The following is a 16,795-nucleotide window of genomic DNA, read 5'->3' on the forward strand; positions in this document are numbered from 1 at the left end:
CTGGAGGCGGTCCGGGTCCTGCCTAGGTGGTCCGGTCGCTCCCGTCGGGTACCTTTTGCCCCGCATCCATCTCTCCATTGCATCACCCAAACGTCTGCTGCTGTTGATCAGTCGGACGTCTAAGAGCTTCAAAACACCCTCTTTCCCTGGAATAACCAAGCCTGCACCGTCTCCTGGTCTCATTTCGCATCTCTGAAGTTCCGTGTTTCCTTGAGACCAACATGTTCGCAAACCTTGTCTGTTCGCCTCCTCTCGGGCAGACGACAATTCTAGCCCCAGACACCAAATCCGTTCTGTTCACTGCATTGATCGAAACAGACCCGACCTCCGATCGCGACTGGGAAGTTGCTTTGTGGCACAATCATTCTGGCGTGGGGAATTGGGAAAAGCTCGCTTTTGACAAGCAACAAGGGCCGCTCTCGACGGTATTCTTCCGCACCAACACAAGCCAAGCGGTTCTAACGACAGCCAGCTGGTCGTCGCACGTCCAGACTCAAATCATGTTCGCCACCAGTGGTTCTCTGTGAAGCTTGCAGGGCGGCCTGGTCACTCCGTCTCCTTCACCATCACCTTCAGAAGTGGGCCGTCCGAGCCGTGGAAATGGGCAAATGAACAATTCTCCTTCTCTGATGGCCATTTGGTCTATCAAGAGCCATCGCTCAAGAGCTCTTCCTTGGGCAATTATCTCAATAACATTAGCAGCAGTCTCCAGATTGACCAGGAAGCAAGCCAAACTTCAGATACTTTACTTTGGACAGCCACAGGCAAAGCTCCACCAGCATCCGGAGACCGCTCAGGCTGGCGCTCCTTTACTCTGGGTAAACCAACAGATATCAGCAAGTGGTTCGCGCTTGTTCGCCTTTGGAGCCCATGGCTTGCCCCACGACACGGTAAAGGCGAATTTTCTCCGGACAAAGAGGCTGTCCTCGCTTCATTCCAGCGCGCCGATGGTCACCATGTTGTCGTGCTAGCCGTGAGTGGTCTCAACAATGTTCTCACTGAACTTGTTCACGACCACCAAGGCAATATGGTCATTCGCGCTCGAAATGATGGCACCAATGAACAAGAATCGACAGTCATCATTTCAGTCGCAAAGGAATTCGAAATTGCCAATGCTGCTGTCATGTATCACGCCCGCCGCCTGGTGATGAAATACGACATTGCCCATAACCAAGTCGAGGCTGAGTTGCGAACTTTGGAGCAAAAAGAAATTAAACCTGAATGGCTCGAGGAATGGTACGACGGTCTTACCTATTGCACGTGGAATGGCCTTGGCCAAAACCTCACCGAGGAGGCAATTTTCAAGGCCCTCGATGCTCTAGAGAAAAACGACATCACGGTCACAAATCTCATCATCGACGACAACTGGCAATCTCTGGACAATGAAGGCGCAGGGCAGTTTCAACGTGGATGGATGGAATTTGAAGCCAACAAGCAAGGATTTCCCCAGGGCCTTGGTTATACGACCACTGAGATCCGCAAGAGGTTCAAGAACATCTCCCACATTGCCGTGTGGCATGCAATTCTGGGCTATTGGGGCGGCATTTCTCCCGACGGTTTGATTGCCAAAACTTACAAGACCGTGGAAGTCCAAAAGAAGGATGGTGTTTCTGGGGGCAAAATGCTGGTAGTCGACGAGGAAGACGTGTCGCGCATGTATCAAGACTTTTACTCGTTTCTCCAACTCTCAGGGATAGATTCCGTCAAGACCGATGCCCAATTCTTCCTTGATGAGCTTGACGAGGCGATTCCACGGAGGCGTCTGATTCGAACATACCAGGACGCTTGGAGTGTCAGCATTCTTCGATTTTTCTCCGCCAAAGCGATTTCTTGCATGTCACAAGTGCCTCAGATCCTGTTCCATTCGCAAATTCCGACAAACAAGCCACGCATAATGGTCCGCAACTCTGATGACTTTTTCCCGGAGGTGCCTGCGTCACATCCGTGGCATGTCTACTGCAACGCGCACAACTCGCTCTTAACGCAACACCTCAATGTACTCCCCGACTGGGACATGTTTCAGACCTCTCATCCATGGGCCTCGTTCCACGCGGCTGCGCGCTGCATCTCAGGGGGTCCGATTTACATCACAGATGTACCAGGCCAGCACAACATTGATCTGATCCGCCAAATGACGGCCAAGACTCCGCGGGGCTCTACCGTCATCCTGCGCCCCCATCGCATAGGCAAGACCATCGATGCCTACGTCGCTTACGATGAGCCACAGCTGCTAAAGATTGGCACATTCATTGGCCGCCAGGGTTCTGGAACAGGCATCCTGGGTGTCTTCAACACGACCCAGAGGCACCTGACTGAACTTCTCACGCTTGATCATTTCCCTGGTACGGAGGATGGAGAATATGTTGTCCGCGCTCATACCACAGGTCAAATAAGCGCCCCAATCAAGAGAGGTCAGGAATCGGCGTTCGTCCACCTTGATCTCCCAGTCCAGGAATGGGAAATCTTGTCAGCGGCACCGGTGTCCACACATAACACATCGACTGGCTCCGTCAAGCTCGCAGTCCTGGGTCTTGTTGGAAAAATGACTGGCGCGGCCGCGATCGTCAACTACGACGTGTATGTAGAGCGCGAGGGTGGTCATCATCTCAGGATTTGGACCAGCCTTAAGGCTCTCGGGACCTATGGAATTTGGATCGAGGACCTGGAGAAGTTGGACATTGAGAACCAGTTCATTGCGCTGATCTTTGGCAAGCCAGTGTCCATGGAATGTGTCAGGGTCAAGAAGAGCGTGCTGGAGATTGACTTGGTGAGGGCGTGGGAGGAGAGCGATCAGAGAGCTGGCTGGAGCAACGAGGTTGCCATTGAAGTCATTATTCGCTGAGGGTACAAAAGTTGATGGCGCGGCACAAAAGCAAAGCAGTCCTGCAGTTGTCCTAAGCAAAGTGTTATCCTTTATTTTCCCAATCCACCTCGTGTGTTCACGCAGTCTGTATTGGATTGACAGCATTTTTGGCTTAGGTACCTAGGTAAAAGTCGACAAAAGATACGGATCTCTGACGCAAGCATATGTTGCTGACTGGCTCTGCTTTCAAACAACAGAAGCCTATTCCCCATGCAATCCCAGGTCCAGCGTCCAGGCGTCCATACCCACCCCAACTAAGACGACAGTCCGTCTCCTCTCATCTTCTTCCTTGCAACCCAACACCGCCATGTCAGACACGTCTGCCACGGCCGTGGGCTCGTCGGCAACACAACTCACGTCCACACCCTCCACGCCTTCTTTCTCCAGATCGACCGTGATCTCCCACACCTTGACACGCTGGTCGTTGCCGCTCGTCACAGCCAGGAATCGGTTTTCGTCCTCGCTGCAGCGGAGCAGTGCACTTGCCGTCACTGTCGCGGCGTGGGCGGTTGGCATGATGAGCGTGCTTACACTGGTCGATGAGGTCTTTGTTTCGTGGTTGTGTCGGGTCTTGATCAGTGAGAGCGCGACGGCATTGTCATCGCCTCCGGTGAGAAGAAGCGCTGCGTCTGCTGTAATTCTTTGGTGGCTGAGAGCTTTGACGGTGCTCTGGTGGACCATTTTGCGAGTGGCAAAGGACAACTCAGTGCGAAGATTGTCCACGGCGGCTTTCTTGTGGGACGAAGAGGTAGTCTGGATGTTGGGCCAAAATGTAATGTGTCCGTCTGTTCCAGCGGTAAGGAAATGTCGGTAGTCGACATGGATCACTTGGGTGAGACAAGAAGTGGCATATGTGCCGACGTGGATGAGACGGAAGGTCTTGGTGGATAGCTTGGAAGTGTAGGTGTACCTCTGTTTCGATACGTCAGTCTTTTCGCTCTTTCAGAGCGCCTGAAGGCGGAAGATTAATGTTTACCCTTAGAGTTGAATCAGAGAAAACCATCGTGATGATGAACTCCCCGTCTCTGTCCTCATCCAGGCCGTGGTCCCGGGGATCCGTTGGTCCTATTTGCTCGACTTCAAAATTCATGATTCTGAGGTCGAAGTTTTCGCTCTCCGTTGGACAGACTGCTTCGCACACCACACCGAGGCCGATCACTGGCACATTTTGGACTCTCCATACAAAGAATTCCTCGCCTCCACCGCTGCTGAAAAGGAACCGCCCATCCGCAGACCAAGCAAGGTGCTGGATTCCCGTGACATGTTTGCGGATAGTCTTGACAGATGTAAAGTCTGCATGCTTGTGTTCCCAGACAACCTCGCCGTACTGGAACAGGCGAATCGTAGTGTCTTCCGCCCCAGTAGCAAGAAGCCCCGGTCGCGTGGGGCAAGCTGCCAGTGCTTTGATCTCACGGCCATGCCCGCCCGTTCTCAGAATATCGTGCGATGCTTGGGCTGTGTGATACAGTTTGAACGTGTTTGCGTGGTTCCAAACGAATGTGCCGCCGACACCACCCCCAGGAGGCAGAGGGCAGAAGCTCCAGATGCGGTGGGCGCCGCCACATTCGACAGATAGTACCTCCTGTTCGAGCGTAACATTGTAGAGAACAAAGTGCTTACTTCGAAAGCCGTAGACCATGAGGTCTTTGCTCTGTGGGTCGATGTAACAGCCTTCGGCATTAGGTCCAAGCGGAAGGGAAGATTGGTGAACGAGAGTCGTAGTCAGACTTTGCGAGATGTCAGTTGCTGTGCAACGTCCGTCACGACCGACTGATATGAGGAGTCCGAGAGACTTGGAGCTGTCGAGCACTGTCGAGGGGGCCCATAAGAGACGGGCAATGGCTTCGGGTGTATGTAATTTGTGACGAGCACTGAACTGATACTCGTAGATTTCGCTTGTGTCGTGGAACGGAACCTCCGGGAATATCACGAGTCCACCACTCCTTGAACCGACAAAAGCGACGCTGCATCCGTCCGAGATTGCATAGGTTGCAGAGGTAGGTACGAAGGGAGAAGGAAGTCTCAAGGCGACTTTTCGCACAATCTTCAATTCAGCATCGCGTGAGAAGAGAAAGTGCTCAGCGACAGTTTCTCCCACTTGGGTAACAAACAAGCTGACCAGAGTCTTGCCATCCGGAGTGCAAACGGAGGAGGCGTAAATTCCGGAAATCTTTCTCTCGACTTGTGTAAGGCTTGAAAGATGAGTGCTGCTTTCGCCCACACAGAACACTTGTCCGTTTTTGCTTGCGATAAAAGCCAGCCCAAGCTCGGGTACACCTGCAGCAATAGAGTAGCCCTGAAGTTCATCAAGCTGTCCGAGGCTGTGCCACAAAACATCTCCATCTTTTCTTGCGACGTCAGCTTTCCAGACCTGGCCACTGTTCGCCGTTGAAATGACTGATCCGGGGGACAGAAAAGCAAACGATCGCTGGACGTCAGCTTTGGAATGCTCTGCTACAGACTCCAACTTTTCGAAAGGCCACAAGTGGCTGGTGATCGCACTGTCAGCTGCCCCAGTGACAATTTCAATCTTGTCGCCGTCATGATGATAGTTTGTCGCCATGGACCAAATGTTTTTGCCTGAATGAAAAGAGGACGTATCCGAGAGCTTGATGTCAACTGTCAATGCTTGTGAGCTGTCGACTTCATAGTCTAGTTGCCAGACTCGAGTGGTAGCATCTTCTCCAAACGACATGAGCTGGTTGATCCGGAATTGTGTCCTCTCAACGAAACGAACAGCCCATACTCTTGAAGTGTGGCCCCAAGCGACTGCGAGACTCTTGCTTTGGTCGGAGATGTTTGCACCGAAGCCAGTCTCTCGATCTTGGACCAGCCCCAGAACGTCCTGAGAGGCTGGCATCACTGTGCTTTTGGGCAATGGTGTAATATTCCAGAGTCTAATCGTCCGGTCATCACTACAGCTTGCAAGCAAGCGGCAAGTTGAGCCGTTTCCATCTCCAGTTGTGAATGCGGATGAAATCCGTACGCCAAATATGGATCCTTCATGGCCAGTGAAGAAGTGATGTATCGATGACTCTGCTTGCGCAGCGCTGGAGAAGTCGCAAGACCATACAAGAATTTCGCCGAATGCTGTCCCTGATGCGACCAGGACCTTGGAGTGCGAAAGCCATAGACAATGTGCGGAGTACAACATGCAACGAGATGCACAAGTCAATTCCTCTGAAGAAAGCGTCAAGCTTGGGTCATTGATTGACCACGAAAATCGCAAGAGTGCATTGTGCGCCGTTACTGCCACAGTACTGCAGTCGGCCGATGCGTCTAGCTTCTCGCCAGCAGTGGAGTCGAAAGGAACTGGACAGGATGCCACATCGAGGATCCAATCTGCGACTTTGAAAACAGGCCCTTTTGACAATTCATCTGGCCTGTCCACGAAGATTTTGACTAACCGAACAAAGAGTCCTCCGTACACTAGGATGATTGAGGATCGTTCTTGTTCGGATGAATGGACTTCCAGAATACCATGTACTGCCTGGCTCTTGAACAGTCTTTCGGAGAGGATCTGAGCTCGTTTTTCTCGCTGGAAAACACGTAGGAAGGGACCTTCAGCCGAAAGAACGAATTTGCCGCAAAATGCAAGCGCTGTCACCGGCACGCGGGCGCAGCCATGCTGTACAAAGCATGAGCCTGATGCATCGCGTTCGTTCAGGATGGAGCGCTCACTTGCAAGAAGCGGGACATGAGGTCCAGTTGGTTTGAGAGAGTAATGCGTTGTTGTGAAAGACTTTGGCCAGAGAGATGACCGCCAGGCTTGACTAAGCGATGGTTCTGTGTTTGCGCTGGAGCGTCCGTGCGCCCTGGTCGGCGCGGCGCCCCCGGCCGCCTTGCACCCAGCTCCGCCGCCATACTCGATCTCACAACTTCATCTCGCGCCTTCACAAAGGAGCGCTCAATTCTTACACCCCCGACAACCCTTCCAGCCTGAACGGTATCCTCCGACAAGCTCGCAACCAACCTTCCGCTTTGCTCTCTCCGATTGAGCTTGTCTGACGCCTCGTCATGGCGGACAACCGAGACGACCTCGCCGGCTCCGAGTCGGATGACGAGCCTTTCAACTTTGAGCCAGCCGTTGCTTCTGACAACGAGGACGACACAAGACAAGATGACGAAGACGATGACGAAGTGAGGCTCAATCGGTCAGGCAAGCGGATCAGCAGACACCAGAGCGAAGATGGAGACAACAATGAGGAGGCTGCTGGAGATGAGGAAGAAGGGGAGGGCGAGGAGCAGCATGAGGATGGTGGTGAGGAAGACGATGAAGAGGAGGATGAAGAGGAGGAGGAAGATGAAGAAGAGGAAGTTGTTGTGAGTATCTCGCCATCCGCGCGTGCAGAATGACGCGACTTGCCTCAGAGGTTTTTTCTCACACTTTGACAGGGTCACCAGCGCAAACGACGCAAGCGCGATGCCCGTCTCCAGTTCATCGATGTCGAAGCCGAGGTTGACGAGGAAGATGAGGAGGAGCTCGACGAAGACGACGAACTGCCCGACGAGACTCACCCCGACGACCTTCTGGACATGCCCGCTGGTGCCGAAAACGACGACCGCCGACACAGGGAACTTGACAGACAACGCGAGCTGGAGGCGAGTATGGATGCGGAGAAGCAAGCCGCTGCTCTCAAGGAGCGCTACGGTCGTAACCGTGCCTCTGCGGTCAACTCGGCGGTCTTGCCTCAGAGACTGCTTTTGCCCAGCGTAGAGGATCCCTCAATCTGGGGAGTCAAGTGCAAGCCTGGCAAGGAAAAGGAAATTGTCTTCTCCATCGCAAAAAAGATTGAGGATCGATTGCGCACTCGCGAGCCAATCGAGGCCACGTCTGTATTTGAGCGCGGCGCCATCATGCCTGGATACATCTACGTGGAGGCGCGCAAGCAGGCCGCAGTCATGGTCGCATGCGATAACATCTCATTTTGCTACCCCCGCAAAGAGAAGGGAATGATTCTGGTTCCACTCAAGGAGATGCCAGATTTGCTCCGCGTAAAGAAGTCCGAGGAGCTTACCGAAGGCATGTATGTCCGCATGAAGGGCCCGCAGTTGTATGCAGGAGATTTGGCACAGATTATCGAGGTGGAACCAAACGGCAACGAGGTCACCGTCCGCATTGTTCCTCGTCTGGACTACGGCCTTCACGATGACCCCAACGCGCCCGCCGATGCCAAGCGAAAGCGCCCTGGATTCCTCCAAAGACCCGCTCAGAGGCATTTCAGTGATGTTGAGGCGCGAAAGAAGCACATGAAATTCCTCCAGCAAGAAACCTCTCTGCATGGACATCGTATCTGGATCTACAAGAAAGACCGCTACGTTGATGGGTTCCTGGAAAAGACTGTCAAGCTCTCTCAGCTTCAAACGGATGCTGTTCATCCTCGCCTTGACGAGGTGACCAAGTTTGCCGTGATCGAGGACGGTGCCGAAAACCTTGACCTCAATGCTCTCGCCGCCACGATCAAGCAGTCGGCTGGCCAATCCAATTACATGCCCGGAGACATGGTTGAAATTTTCCAAGGCGAGCAGAAGGGCGTCGTTGGAAAAGCCGTCACCGTTCACAACGACATCGTCACAGTCAAAGTCACCGAAGGAGATCTCCGAGGCCAGACAGTGGAAGCCCCCGTGAAGACTCTTAGGAAGAGATTCAAGGAAGGAGACCATGTCAAGGTCGTCGGTGCCAGCAAATACCAGGACGAGGTTGGTATGGTCATCAAGGTCAAGGATGACCGTGTCTCGCTCGTGACGGATTCCAACAACAAGGAAATTACGGTCTTTAGTAAAGACCTCCGAGTCGCGAGTGACACTGGCGGAATTTCTGGCATCACAAAGTACGACCTCTTCGACTTGGTGCAGCTCGATGTCTCCACCGTTGCATGCGTAATCAAGGTCGACCGCGAATCCTTGCGGGTCTTGGATCAAAACGGCCAGGTTCGCACCATTCTACCATCAAACATCTCCAACAAGATCGACAGGCGCAAAAACGCTGTTGGAACTGACCGGGATGGCTCTGAGATTCGCGTCGATGACACAATCAAGGAGTATGCGGGTGAGAATCGTCAGGGCCGGGTCCTCCACATTCATCGCAACTTCCTCTTCGTCTTGAACAACTCTCGAGCAGAAAATGCGGGCGTCTTCGTCGTTCGGGCTGGCAACGTGACGACCGTCGCTGCTAAGGGTGGCAGAGTCAACAGTGCAGCCCCTGACCTCATGAAAATGAACCCTGCTCTTCAAAGGCAAATGGGTCAGAATGGCCCGGCCCAGGGCGCAATGGCACCACCAAAAACCATTGGCCGGGATAGGTTGATCGGCAAGACCGTCATCGTCCGCAAGGGACCGTACAAGGGTCTCCTTGGTATTGTCAAGGACACCACGGACCTCGAGGCGCGCGTTGAACTTCACACCAAAAACAAAACCATCACTGTTGGCAAAGATACTTTGTCAGTCAAGGACCCAATCACCGGCGCCTCAATCCCAATCGGAGGTGGACGTGGGCGAGGTGCGCCAGCTCCGGGTGGGTATGGTGGTTCCACTCCCGGATCCCGCGTTCCCAATTGGCAAGGCGGCAGCCGTACCCCTATGGGTGCTCAGTCTGGTGGAAGGACTCCAGCATGGGGCCGCACTCCCGCATGGTCGCAATCCAACGGATCTGGAACTTCATATGGCGGAGCCGGTGGTCGGACCCCAGCTTCCTGGAACAGCTCACGCACCCCTGCCTGGGCTGGCCGCAATGATGGTAATAGGACCGCCTATGGAGACGGCAGCCGAACCGCCTACGGTGATGGAGGCCGTACGGCGTACGGAGGCTCGACTGCTTATGGTGGCTCGACGTGGGGTGACAATGTAAGTCTGCGCATGTCATGTTAAAGACGACTCTAACATTCGATTCAGCGTGGTTCTGCTTGGGATGCTTCATCACGTACTCCGTATGGCGGAGCTGGCTCGACGGCCTTTGACTCTGGCTCCAGGACTCCTGCATGGAATGCCAATGCGGGTTCCGGCCAAAGCAATGCACAACCTACTCCTGGCTCCTGGCAACATCCTACTCCTGGCGCCTTTGATGCTCCTACTCCTGGATTCAGCGCTCCAACTCCTGCGGCTGATCAACCAACCCCTCGCGGCTACGGCAGTAACTACGGCGGCTATGGATACGGTGCCACGCCTGCAGCTGCGCCGACACCCGCGCAGTTCCCGGAAACGCCAGCGGCTGGCTACCCTGAGACACCCGCCGCAGGTGGAGATGACGATCGATATGACTGAAGCGGCGGCAAAAGTCGATGAATGGACATGAGGAGGTCGATTTTTTTGCCCGAGCTTGGGCAGCCCACGTCAAAGTGCCGAACCACCCTTGAGTCGTGGCAAAGCGGCAGTCGACGGCACTTTGCTCGTCATGTAAATTACAAGTGGAAGTGCGGGGAACAAGTTGGGCTACCAGAAAATGGGTGCGTGGGCATGCACGGAGACAGGCCATTGGTCCTTTAGACAAATGGCATTTCCTTCCGAAGCGGTGGTCATCGAGCGACTCTGGATGATTCAAGGGAGGAGTTTCATGCATAATTTGCGGCATTTCCGGCTAACCAAGGGGTTTTAGTAGTAGGCAGTGGTCGAGAGACTTCGTTCCAAAAGCGAGCCAAATAATGACAACGTGTCTCGAAGAGACTGCCAGTCGGATGACACTGTCCGATTCATACTACCCGTTTGAAGCACCCGAAGTCCCCTGAAGTTCTCTTGATAAATCCCCGTGTGATGATGTGTGCTGTGAGCGCTTGGTCTCAGGCATCTCGGATCATCAACCAACAAGGCCAGTGGAGACATGCGGCCAGTCTTACACATCGCATTCGAGATTCGAGCTCTTGGAGAAGGCTTCAGGACATTGGACAGCCTATCAAATTTGCAACCTACAAACGTTCATCGGGCCTTTCCACAATCTCCTCGGGAGTGGGTGGTTTCTACAAGATGAAAAACGAACATCCGAACATCCGAACGCCAACGGACCCAACGCAAGGATCCAACAACTTGTCTCAAGTCTTCCTCCTTTTCCAAGGCGATGCCTTCCACTTTTTTGGCGATGGTTTTAGTCTCTTCCTCTCTTTCCCTATTTCATCATTCGCCATGCTGAGCCCTTCCTCCAAGGCCCTGTACATGCTCTCGGCCACCTCGTTGTCTACTTCTTCACCAGCTGACATCCGCTCCAGCTCGTCCAAAAATCCCGGCGCCACTATTTCGAGAGTGCTACAATCCTCTGTCATCATCGCCCACCCCTGGCACACGTGGTGTACAAAGGAGGTTAGCAGTCCGGGCTCTGAATAAACCGAGAAGCCGAACAGCGTGGCCAACTGACCCAGCGCGATGCCGCTTTCGTTTGAGGTGAGATCCTGGCCGACGCGGTTGGTGTCCAAAAGAAAAGATTTGCGAGCATTTGTCAAGGAGCACTTCCTACAGACACATGTGCTGAGGTGCGGGAGGGACAAAAAGTCGGCGATGGCCATTGCACCGTGGGTGGCGGACGTGGCAGTCGTCAACTTTTCAAGCGGCACGCTGAATAGAATGGCGTCTGTTGGGATCTCGCCCCAGATCATCCACTCGTACCGACCGCAGTAGTGATTGCCTTTGAAATTTCCCCATGAGGACTGGCGGCTTGGTACCCCTTCATCAGTCTTGATGGCTCGGATTAGGGATCCTGCATGGAACATCGTTGGCTTGGGGATTTTGTCAGCATCGAACATCGCTATGTGCTGTTGACCAATGCTGGGGTCCCTTTCCCTTTTCTTCTTATTCTCTAAGCCTCTGTAAACGGACCAGATGAGCGATGTCGTTGTGGCGACAAAACAGGAGAAATCCTCGCCCATCAGATGCATCATGGCCGCATCTAACAGCACTTCATTTGTGTGTGGCGGATTCATGACACCATCTCGCGGGATTTGGCTGCGCCGTCCCGAGCGAAAGCCCTTGGGTGAGTTTTGGCCTGGCATGCCCTCGTGATATACGCGGAATAGGATTCGAGGTTGCGGTGCTCGGTTTTCAAAAAAGTAAGGGCTTGTGACTGTGTTCCGTTCAGTCACAGGGCTGGACAAGGGGACATCGCTTTGTGGCGAGCTGGCTTCAAGTCCAGTGCCTCTCTGGCCGTGCCAGGACAACTCAGTCAGGTTGTTTCTTGCTGGGAAGATATTCCGAGCGTGGCGAGGCTCATGCACGCATTCCCCGTTTGGAATGAAGTTGGACAACATGTTGTTTCCGGTATAGGTTGACTTTCCTTGCAAAGGAGAGGATGAAATCAGACTCATGTCGTCAGGGTTCGGAGCGAGCAGCATTTGGTGTTTGTCTCCGAGAAGCCAATTTCGAATGTCCCTCATGTATCCCACGTGTTTATGCTCTTTTTTGGTTGTGGGTTTCCGGCGCCGGTTCCGTGGTTTCAACTCGAATTCACGTTGCTCAGCAGCCTCTTTGAATCTTGTCTGCAACTCTTGCCATCGTTTCCGTGCATCGTATTGCGATTCTTCACTGAAAGCGAAAGACCATTCTGCCCATTGTGCTCTCACGATCTGATTCCTGAAACTCGGTGGGGGAAAGCAAAAATTCAGGATTTCCACGATTTCTTCCCATGAGTTCTGCGTGAAGGTTCTCATCAGGAACACAGCTTCGCGTTCATACATATCCCAATGACGTGGAACCGGTCTCCCAGAAAGCACACGATCGCTGGTTGGAGAGACCGTTTTAATTCTTTTTGAATTTGGTGTTTTTGGCTCTTTGCAGTTGCTGTCGGACATGCAGTTTCGGCCTTTCTGAACGTCCGGCTTGGATCCATGGTGAAATCGTCTTCTTTTCTTGATGTGCTTATCTTCGTCAACACTCCGTGGTTCTACTTCATTTTCAGAATCCTCCCAAGTGTACTTTATAGGCTCCGGCGATGCCACACCAGTCGGTGAGCCGATGAGAGGTGAATTTGGAGAGGGGGAGGGAGAGGGGTCGTCCTGGTAATGCGCAGGTGACTCCGCGACAACTGTCTCATCGTCCCCAGAATCGCTGGTCATGTGCGCGAAATCACCCTCGTCTCCGACAGTGGAATTCATGACCTGTATCTCAGAATCCTCTTTGTCTTCATCTTCATTTTGGGCTGGATCGAAGGGACAGGGGGGTAAGAGGGCCTTGGAAGCTTCAAAATGCCTCGACGACTCGTAAACTGGATCCATAGATGTGGGACCTGCCAAAGATCGATCTGAGAGTGAGCGCGATGGAAGCTCGTGGTGAAACGCTTGGTGACAGGTTTCTATAATGGGATTTTGTTCCTCGGTTTCCCGCTTGATATCAGACTCAATGGAGCGGAGTGTGGGCGCTTCCGAGTATTGCAAATTGGCTGATTTCTGCGGGCCACCCGGTGGTTGCATGAATGTAATGCGGTATTTGTTGGCCGTCAATTCGAAGGTGTGAAACTGCGGCCCATTCGAGACTTCGGTCATGATGCGTGGTGGTGGCTTTGTGTTGGTTAGGTGGACCTTTGGAGGTTTCGGCTTGTGAGAGAGGATTAGAGATAGGCCAGTGAAGCATCTGACGAGCACTTAGCGATCGGTTCTTGAGAGATTGATGGGGAGGAATAATTGTGGGACGAGTGGCGCAAGGTATTAGTTTAACGTGGTTGGGAACCTGCACTATGTGGCTGGGTGATCGGTTGGTACGGGAAGTTGGGAACTGGAGGGAAGGTACACGGACGACGACGTAGACGCGAGGAACGTGGACCTTCAATGAGCTACCTACATGTAAGTCCGGAGGCACTCTAGGTCCGTCTCCCAGTTCGTCCAGTCGGGTCTTGCTAAAGATTTGCTAAAGCTGCACAGAAGCTCAGAACTCGAGACAGTCGGACGAAGGTAGGTCTCACGGCTGTGAAGGGTGGGATGAAGATGAAACGGCTGAGATTTAGGTTTGAGCGGGGTGGCCCGTCAAATACGTGAGGTTGAGAAATCTTATCGTAGGAGGAAAATGGAAAGGAAAAAAGTATAGAGTACGGTCACCCTGTCCCTGTTGAGAATCCCCTGCCACCTTTTTTTCGGGCCGGCTTTTGGTTGGTTGAACTTCTCAAGACCATGACACAGAGACTTCTGTTGGTCTTGAAGGTTGTCGCGATGAATCTCTTTTTGGTCCTTGCAGCACCGTCCGGCGGTTCCGCCTGGAAACTATCTTGAGGGGGTTATGGAAACGCCGTGTGAAGCACTTTGGGACGCGTGAGGCTACTCAGCACAAGTAAATTTCTCACTGGACAGGCAAGAATGTATTGAAGTCCATCCATAGCAGTTCTGTTTCTACGTTTTCCCCTAAATTCCGTCTCTTGTCTGTAATAACTTGCGTGGGGACACGGCCGTGGCTGCTGCAGCGTCCATGCCGTTCCAGCCTGTCTTTGGACCGCAATGAGATGAGATGGAGGAAGAACAAGGGTCGAGTAGAAATGTTTGCAGAGGTTGCTGGACTATCCTCTGCTTATGGCACGTGCTGGACGATGGTGTTGATGGGTCCATGAAAAGTTACGTGGACAAAGTAGGCTTTGAGGCCCGGCCCGGCGCACGTCCTGTGGCTTTCTCAAGGCGGAGAGAACAAGGAACTGACCAACTGATTACACTGGTTATGAAGGGAACACTGAGTGGATATTGAACATGAAAGAGACCTCATTGAATGCAGCTGGTCGGAAGTTGGCTGTTGCAGGGATGCGCAAGAGCCCACGCTGCGAAATGACAAGAATTCACGGACAGTGGAAGGTGGAGTGTAGGAAGTGCTGACGCTCGGTACAGTGGCCGCGTAACGTACTCGAAGCGTTTTTCAAAGAGCTAGATCTGGGCCAGCAAAGGATTTTGGTGGGTAGATAGACTGGTCTCAGGAAAGAAGGTGGGAGAAGCAGGACGCATGACATGGGACCCACCGGAAGCAACGTGCATTTGCTGCGGGGCGGAAGTGATGATGTGAGGAGCTGCGCCAGGAGTGCAGGAGGTTGCTCAGATGCAGACCATGCTTGAGCCAGAACCAATCTGTCTGGATAGTGGCGATCTGGTGAGCTGCAAGTGATGAGGTTGGCTTGTCTTGTGTTTTGGTCTTGGTGATTGGTCCGTTCCTTTGGCTGGCGGCTTCGGCAGGGCGCGGCAAGCGTGGGCCGGTCGGATATCTGCATGGTTGACAGCTAACGGCGTCGCTGGGCAGAGATTGACACGGCTGGGGCGGATTACTCGATGGATTCGGGCTTGGTTGAGGTGTTAGGTTGGGTGTCGTGCCTAGTGCCATCCGCTTGAGCGCTTGCTTATTTCTGCCTCGTTCTGATTGGCCACATTCCACCCTCCGCCGCGTTGTTCGTCGACTCTTTGCCAGCTGCGGCTTCCTCCAATTTGTGTATTTGTTGTGTGCCTCGTCCATCATTCTCCGTTTGCTCGCCACCTGGAATTATCTCGACATACCGTTGTCTTGTTCGTTGTTGTCTTGCATTATTCCGAGCGCGCCACCATCGACCAGCACCCTACCGTACTAATCGCGGCTCGCCTTCTGAATCCGAACGAACCTGTCTGTCTCGCCACTCGTCGTCAACCCGCTCGATTTCCCTACAAAAAGCAAAGACTCCGAGTTCCTCCCAAAAGCAATTGCCTACTCTTCAAAATGTCGTCACAACCACTGTTGCCCAAGTATCCGAATCAACTACCCGCCTCCGAGGCGCCTCAGCACCCCGAGAAACATTCAGGCAACAGTGAAGTCATTCGCGACACCATCATCGGCTTTGCTGATGGACTGACTGTGCCGTTTGCGCTGACAGCGGGCCTGTCGTCGTAAGTGTTCCTGTTCATTCCGCGCAACAGATCGAAGACAAACAAGCGCAGCGCCCGCCCTCTGCCCAGCCTCTTCTGACCAAAGAACGCCCTCTTGGCGAAAATCAACATCCGCATAACTGACAACTCGAAGCATTGGATCAACGCGCTTGGTCATTCTGGGCGGCCTTGCGGAGCTCTTCTCTGGTGCAATCAGTATGGGCCTCGGCGCCTACCTTGCTGCTGTGACTGAGAGCAAGACGTATGAAGTTGAGGAGGCACGTGAACGTCACGAGGTTACTCATATGCCCAATGCTGAAGAGGAGGAGATTTACGAGATTTTTGAAGAGTACAACCTGTCCAGGGAAACAGTCAAGCCTGTCGTCGAAGCGCTGAAGACCGACCACGATATGTGGGTCAAGGTAAACTTTCTGTCCAAAGAAGAAGAACGGAGACGTCTCCAGAGGATTTTTGCTGAGCCGATTTTGCAGTTCATGATGGATTTTGAACTCAAGCTGGAAAAGCCTGCCCTCAATCGTGCTTGGATTTCAGCCTTGGTCATGGGTATTTCCTACTTCCTTGGTGAGTACTGAGCCCAATTTTCGATGCACCGTGCTAACTCCATTCAGGTGGACTCGTACCAATGCTGCCATATTTCTTCCTTTCCAAGATAAAGGATGCCCTTTTCACCTCCATCGCCATCACAGTCGTTGTGCTGCTAATCTTTGGTTACGTCAAGGCAAGCGCGACAGGCTGCACTAGAAAGACTTGTCTCTCCAGTGCTGTCCAGACTCTGGTCGTGGGAGCTTTGGCTGCAGCGACGAGCTACGCCATTGTGAGAGGCGTCGACTCTCTAAAACCAGGCAGTTATTAAAAGGCTCCCTTGGATTGCACAAGTACAATGCTTTTCCAGTTTGTTAATGTTTGCTTGCATTTTTGCAAATCAGTGGCTTGGGAGCATACATAGGACTGGGCTGGGACAAGGGAAGGTCCGTAAGCACAAGAAGATACCCCCAGGCCGAATTCGATTTTCTGGCCACCCAACTTTAGGAACAAATGACACGAGAAAAATCAGCATTCACTGTACAATTGGCGTACGGTTGCCGGCGCCACAGTCCCGACACTGGCGTAAGCGGTGAGGTGGTCCCCACAAGGCTGT

At 53.1% G+C, this 16,795-nt stretch overlaps 5 protein-coding genes across 5 annotated transcripts; 3 read left to right on the forward strand and 2 right to left on the reverse strand.

Moving 5' to 3' along the window:
* Positions 1-85: 85 nt before the first annotated feature.
* J3D65DRAFT_609415 (raffinose synthase protein-like protein Sip1) lies at positions 86-3,284 on the forward strand. The gene is made up of 3 exons (XM_066798684.1): positions 86-425; positions 473-2,979; positions 3,061-3,284. Exons 1-2 carry the CDS (start codon positions 222-224, stop codon positions 2,840-2,842), a joined length of 2,574 nt encoding a protein of 857 aa, XP_066659626.1. The 5' UTR covers positions 86-221; the 3' UTR covers positions 2,843-2,979; positions 3,061-3,284.
* J3D65DRAFT_609421 (WD40-repeat-containing domain protein) lies at positions 2,866-6,595 on the reverse strand. The gene is made up of 3 exons (XM_066798685.1): positions 6,545-6,595; positions 3,840-6,491; positions 2,866-3,775 (listed from the first exon to the last, which is right to left on the reverse strand). The coding sequence occupies exons 1-3, from the start codon at positions 6,560-6,562 to the stop codon at positions 3,065-3,067; spliced, it is 3,381 nt and encodes a 1,126-aa protein (XP_066659627.1). The 5' UTR covers positions 6,563-6,595; the 3' UTR covers positions 2,866-3,064.
* A 109-nt stretch (positions 6,596-6,704) lies between these two features.
* Positions 6,705-10,496, forward strand: J3D65DRAFT_654663 (transcription elongation factor spt5). Its single transcript, XM_066802480.1, has 3 exons — positions 6,705-7,186; positions 7,259-9,706; positions 9,755-10,496. The coding sequence occupies exons 1-3, from the start codon at positions 6,881-6,883 to the stop codon at positions 10,121-10,123; spliced, it is 3,123 nt and encodes a 1,040-aa protein (XP_066659628.1). The 5' UTR covers positions 6,705-6,880; the 3' UTR covers positions 10,124-10,496.
* A 1,829-nt stretch (positions 10,497-12,325) lies between these two features.
* On the reverse strand, positions 12,326-13,797 carry J3D65DRAFT_673148 (uncharacterized protein). Its single transcript, XM_066803522.1, has 3 exons — positions 13,616-13,797; positions 12,727-13,408; positions 12,326-12,619 (listed from the first exon to the last, which is right to left on the reverse strand). Exons 2-3 carry the CDS (start codon positions 13,318-13,320, stop codon positions 12,578-12,580), a joined length of 636 nt encoding a protein of 211 aa, XP_066659629.1. The 5' UTR covers positions 13,321-13,408; positions 13,616-13,797; the 3' UTR covers positions 12,326-12,577.
* A 1,267-nt stretch (positions 13,798-15,064) lies between these two features.
* J3D65DRAFT_609433 (Ccc1 family) lies at positions 15,065-16,725 on the forward strand. The gene is made up of 4 exons (XM_066798686.1): positions 15,065-15,657; positions 15,791-16,058; positions 16,128-16,218; positions 16,266-16,725. The coding sequence occupies exons 1-4, from the start codon at positions 15,491-15,493 to the stop codon at positions 16,508-16,510; spliced, it is 771 nt and encodes a 256-aa protein (XP_066659630.1). The 5' UTR covers positions 15,065-15,490; the 3' UTR covers positions 16,511-16,725.
* Positions 16,726-16,795: the final 70 nt, after the last annotated feature.

This window comes from Phyllosticta citribraziliensis (genome assembly GCF_038025025.1).
Source record: "Phyllosticta citribraziliensis strain CPC 17464 chromosome Unknown J3D65scaffold_1, whole genome shotgun sequence".
NCBI lineage: Eukaryota > Fungi > Ascomycota > Dothideomycetes > Botryosphaeriales > Phyllostictaceae > Phyllosticta > Phyllosticta citribraziliensis.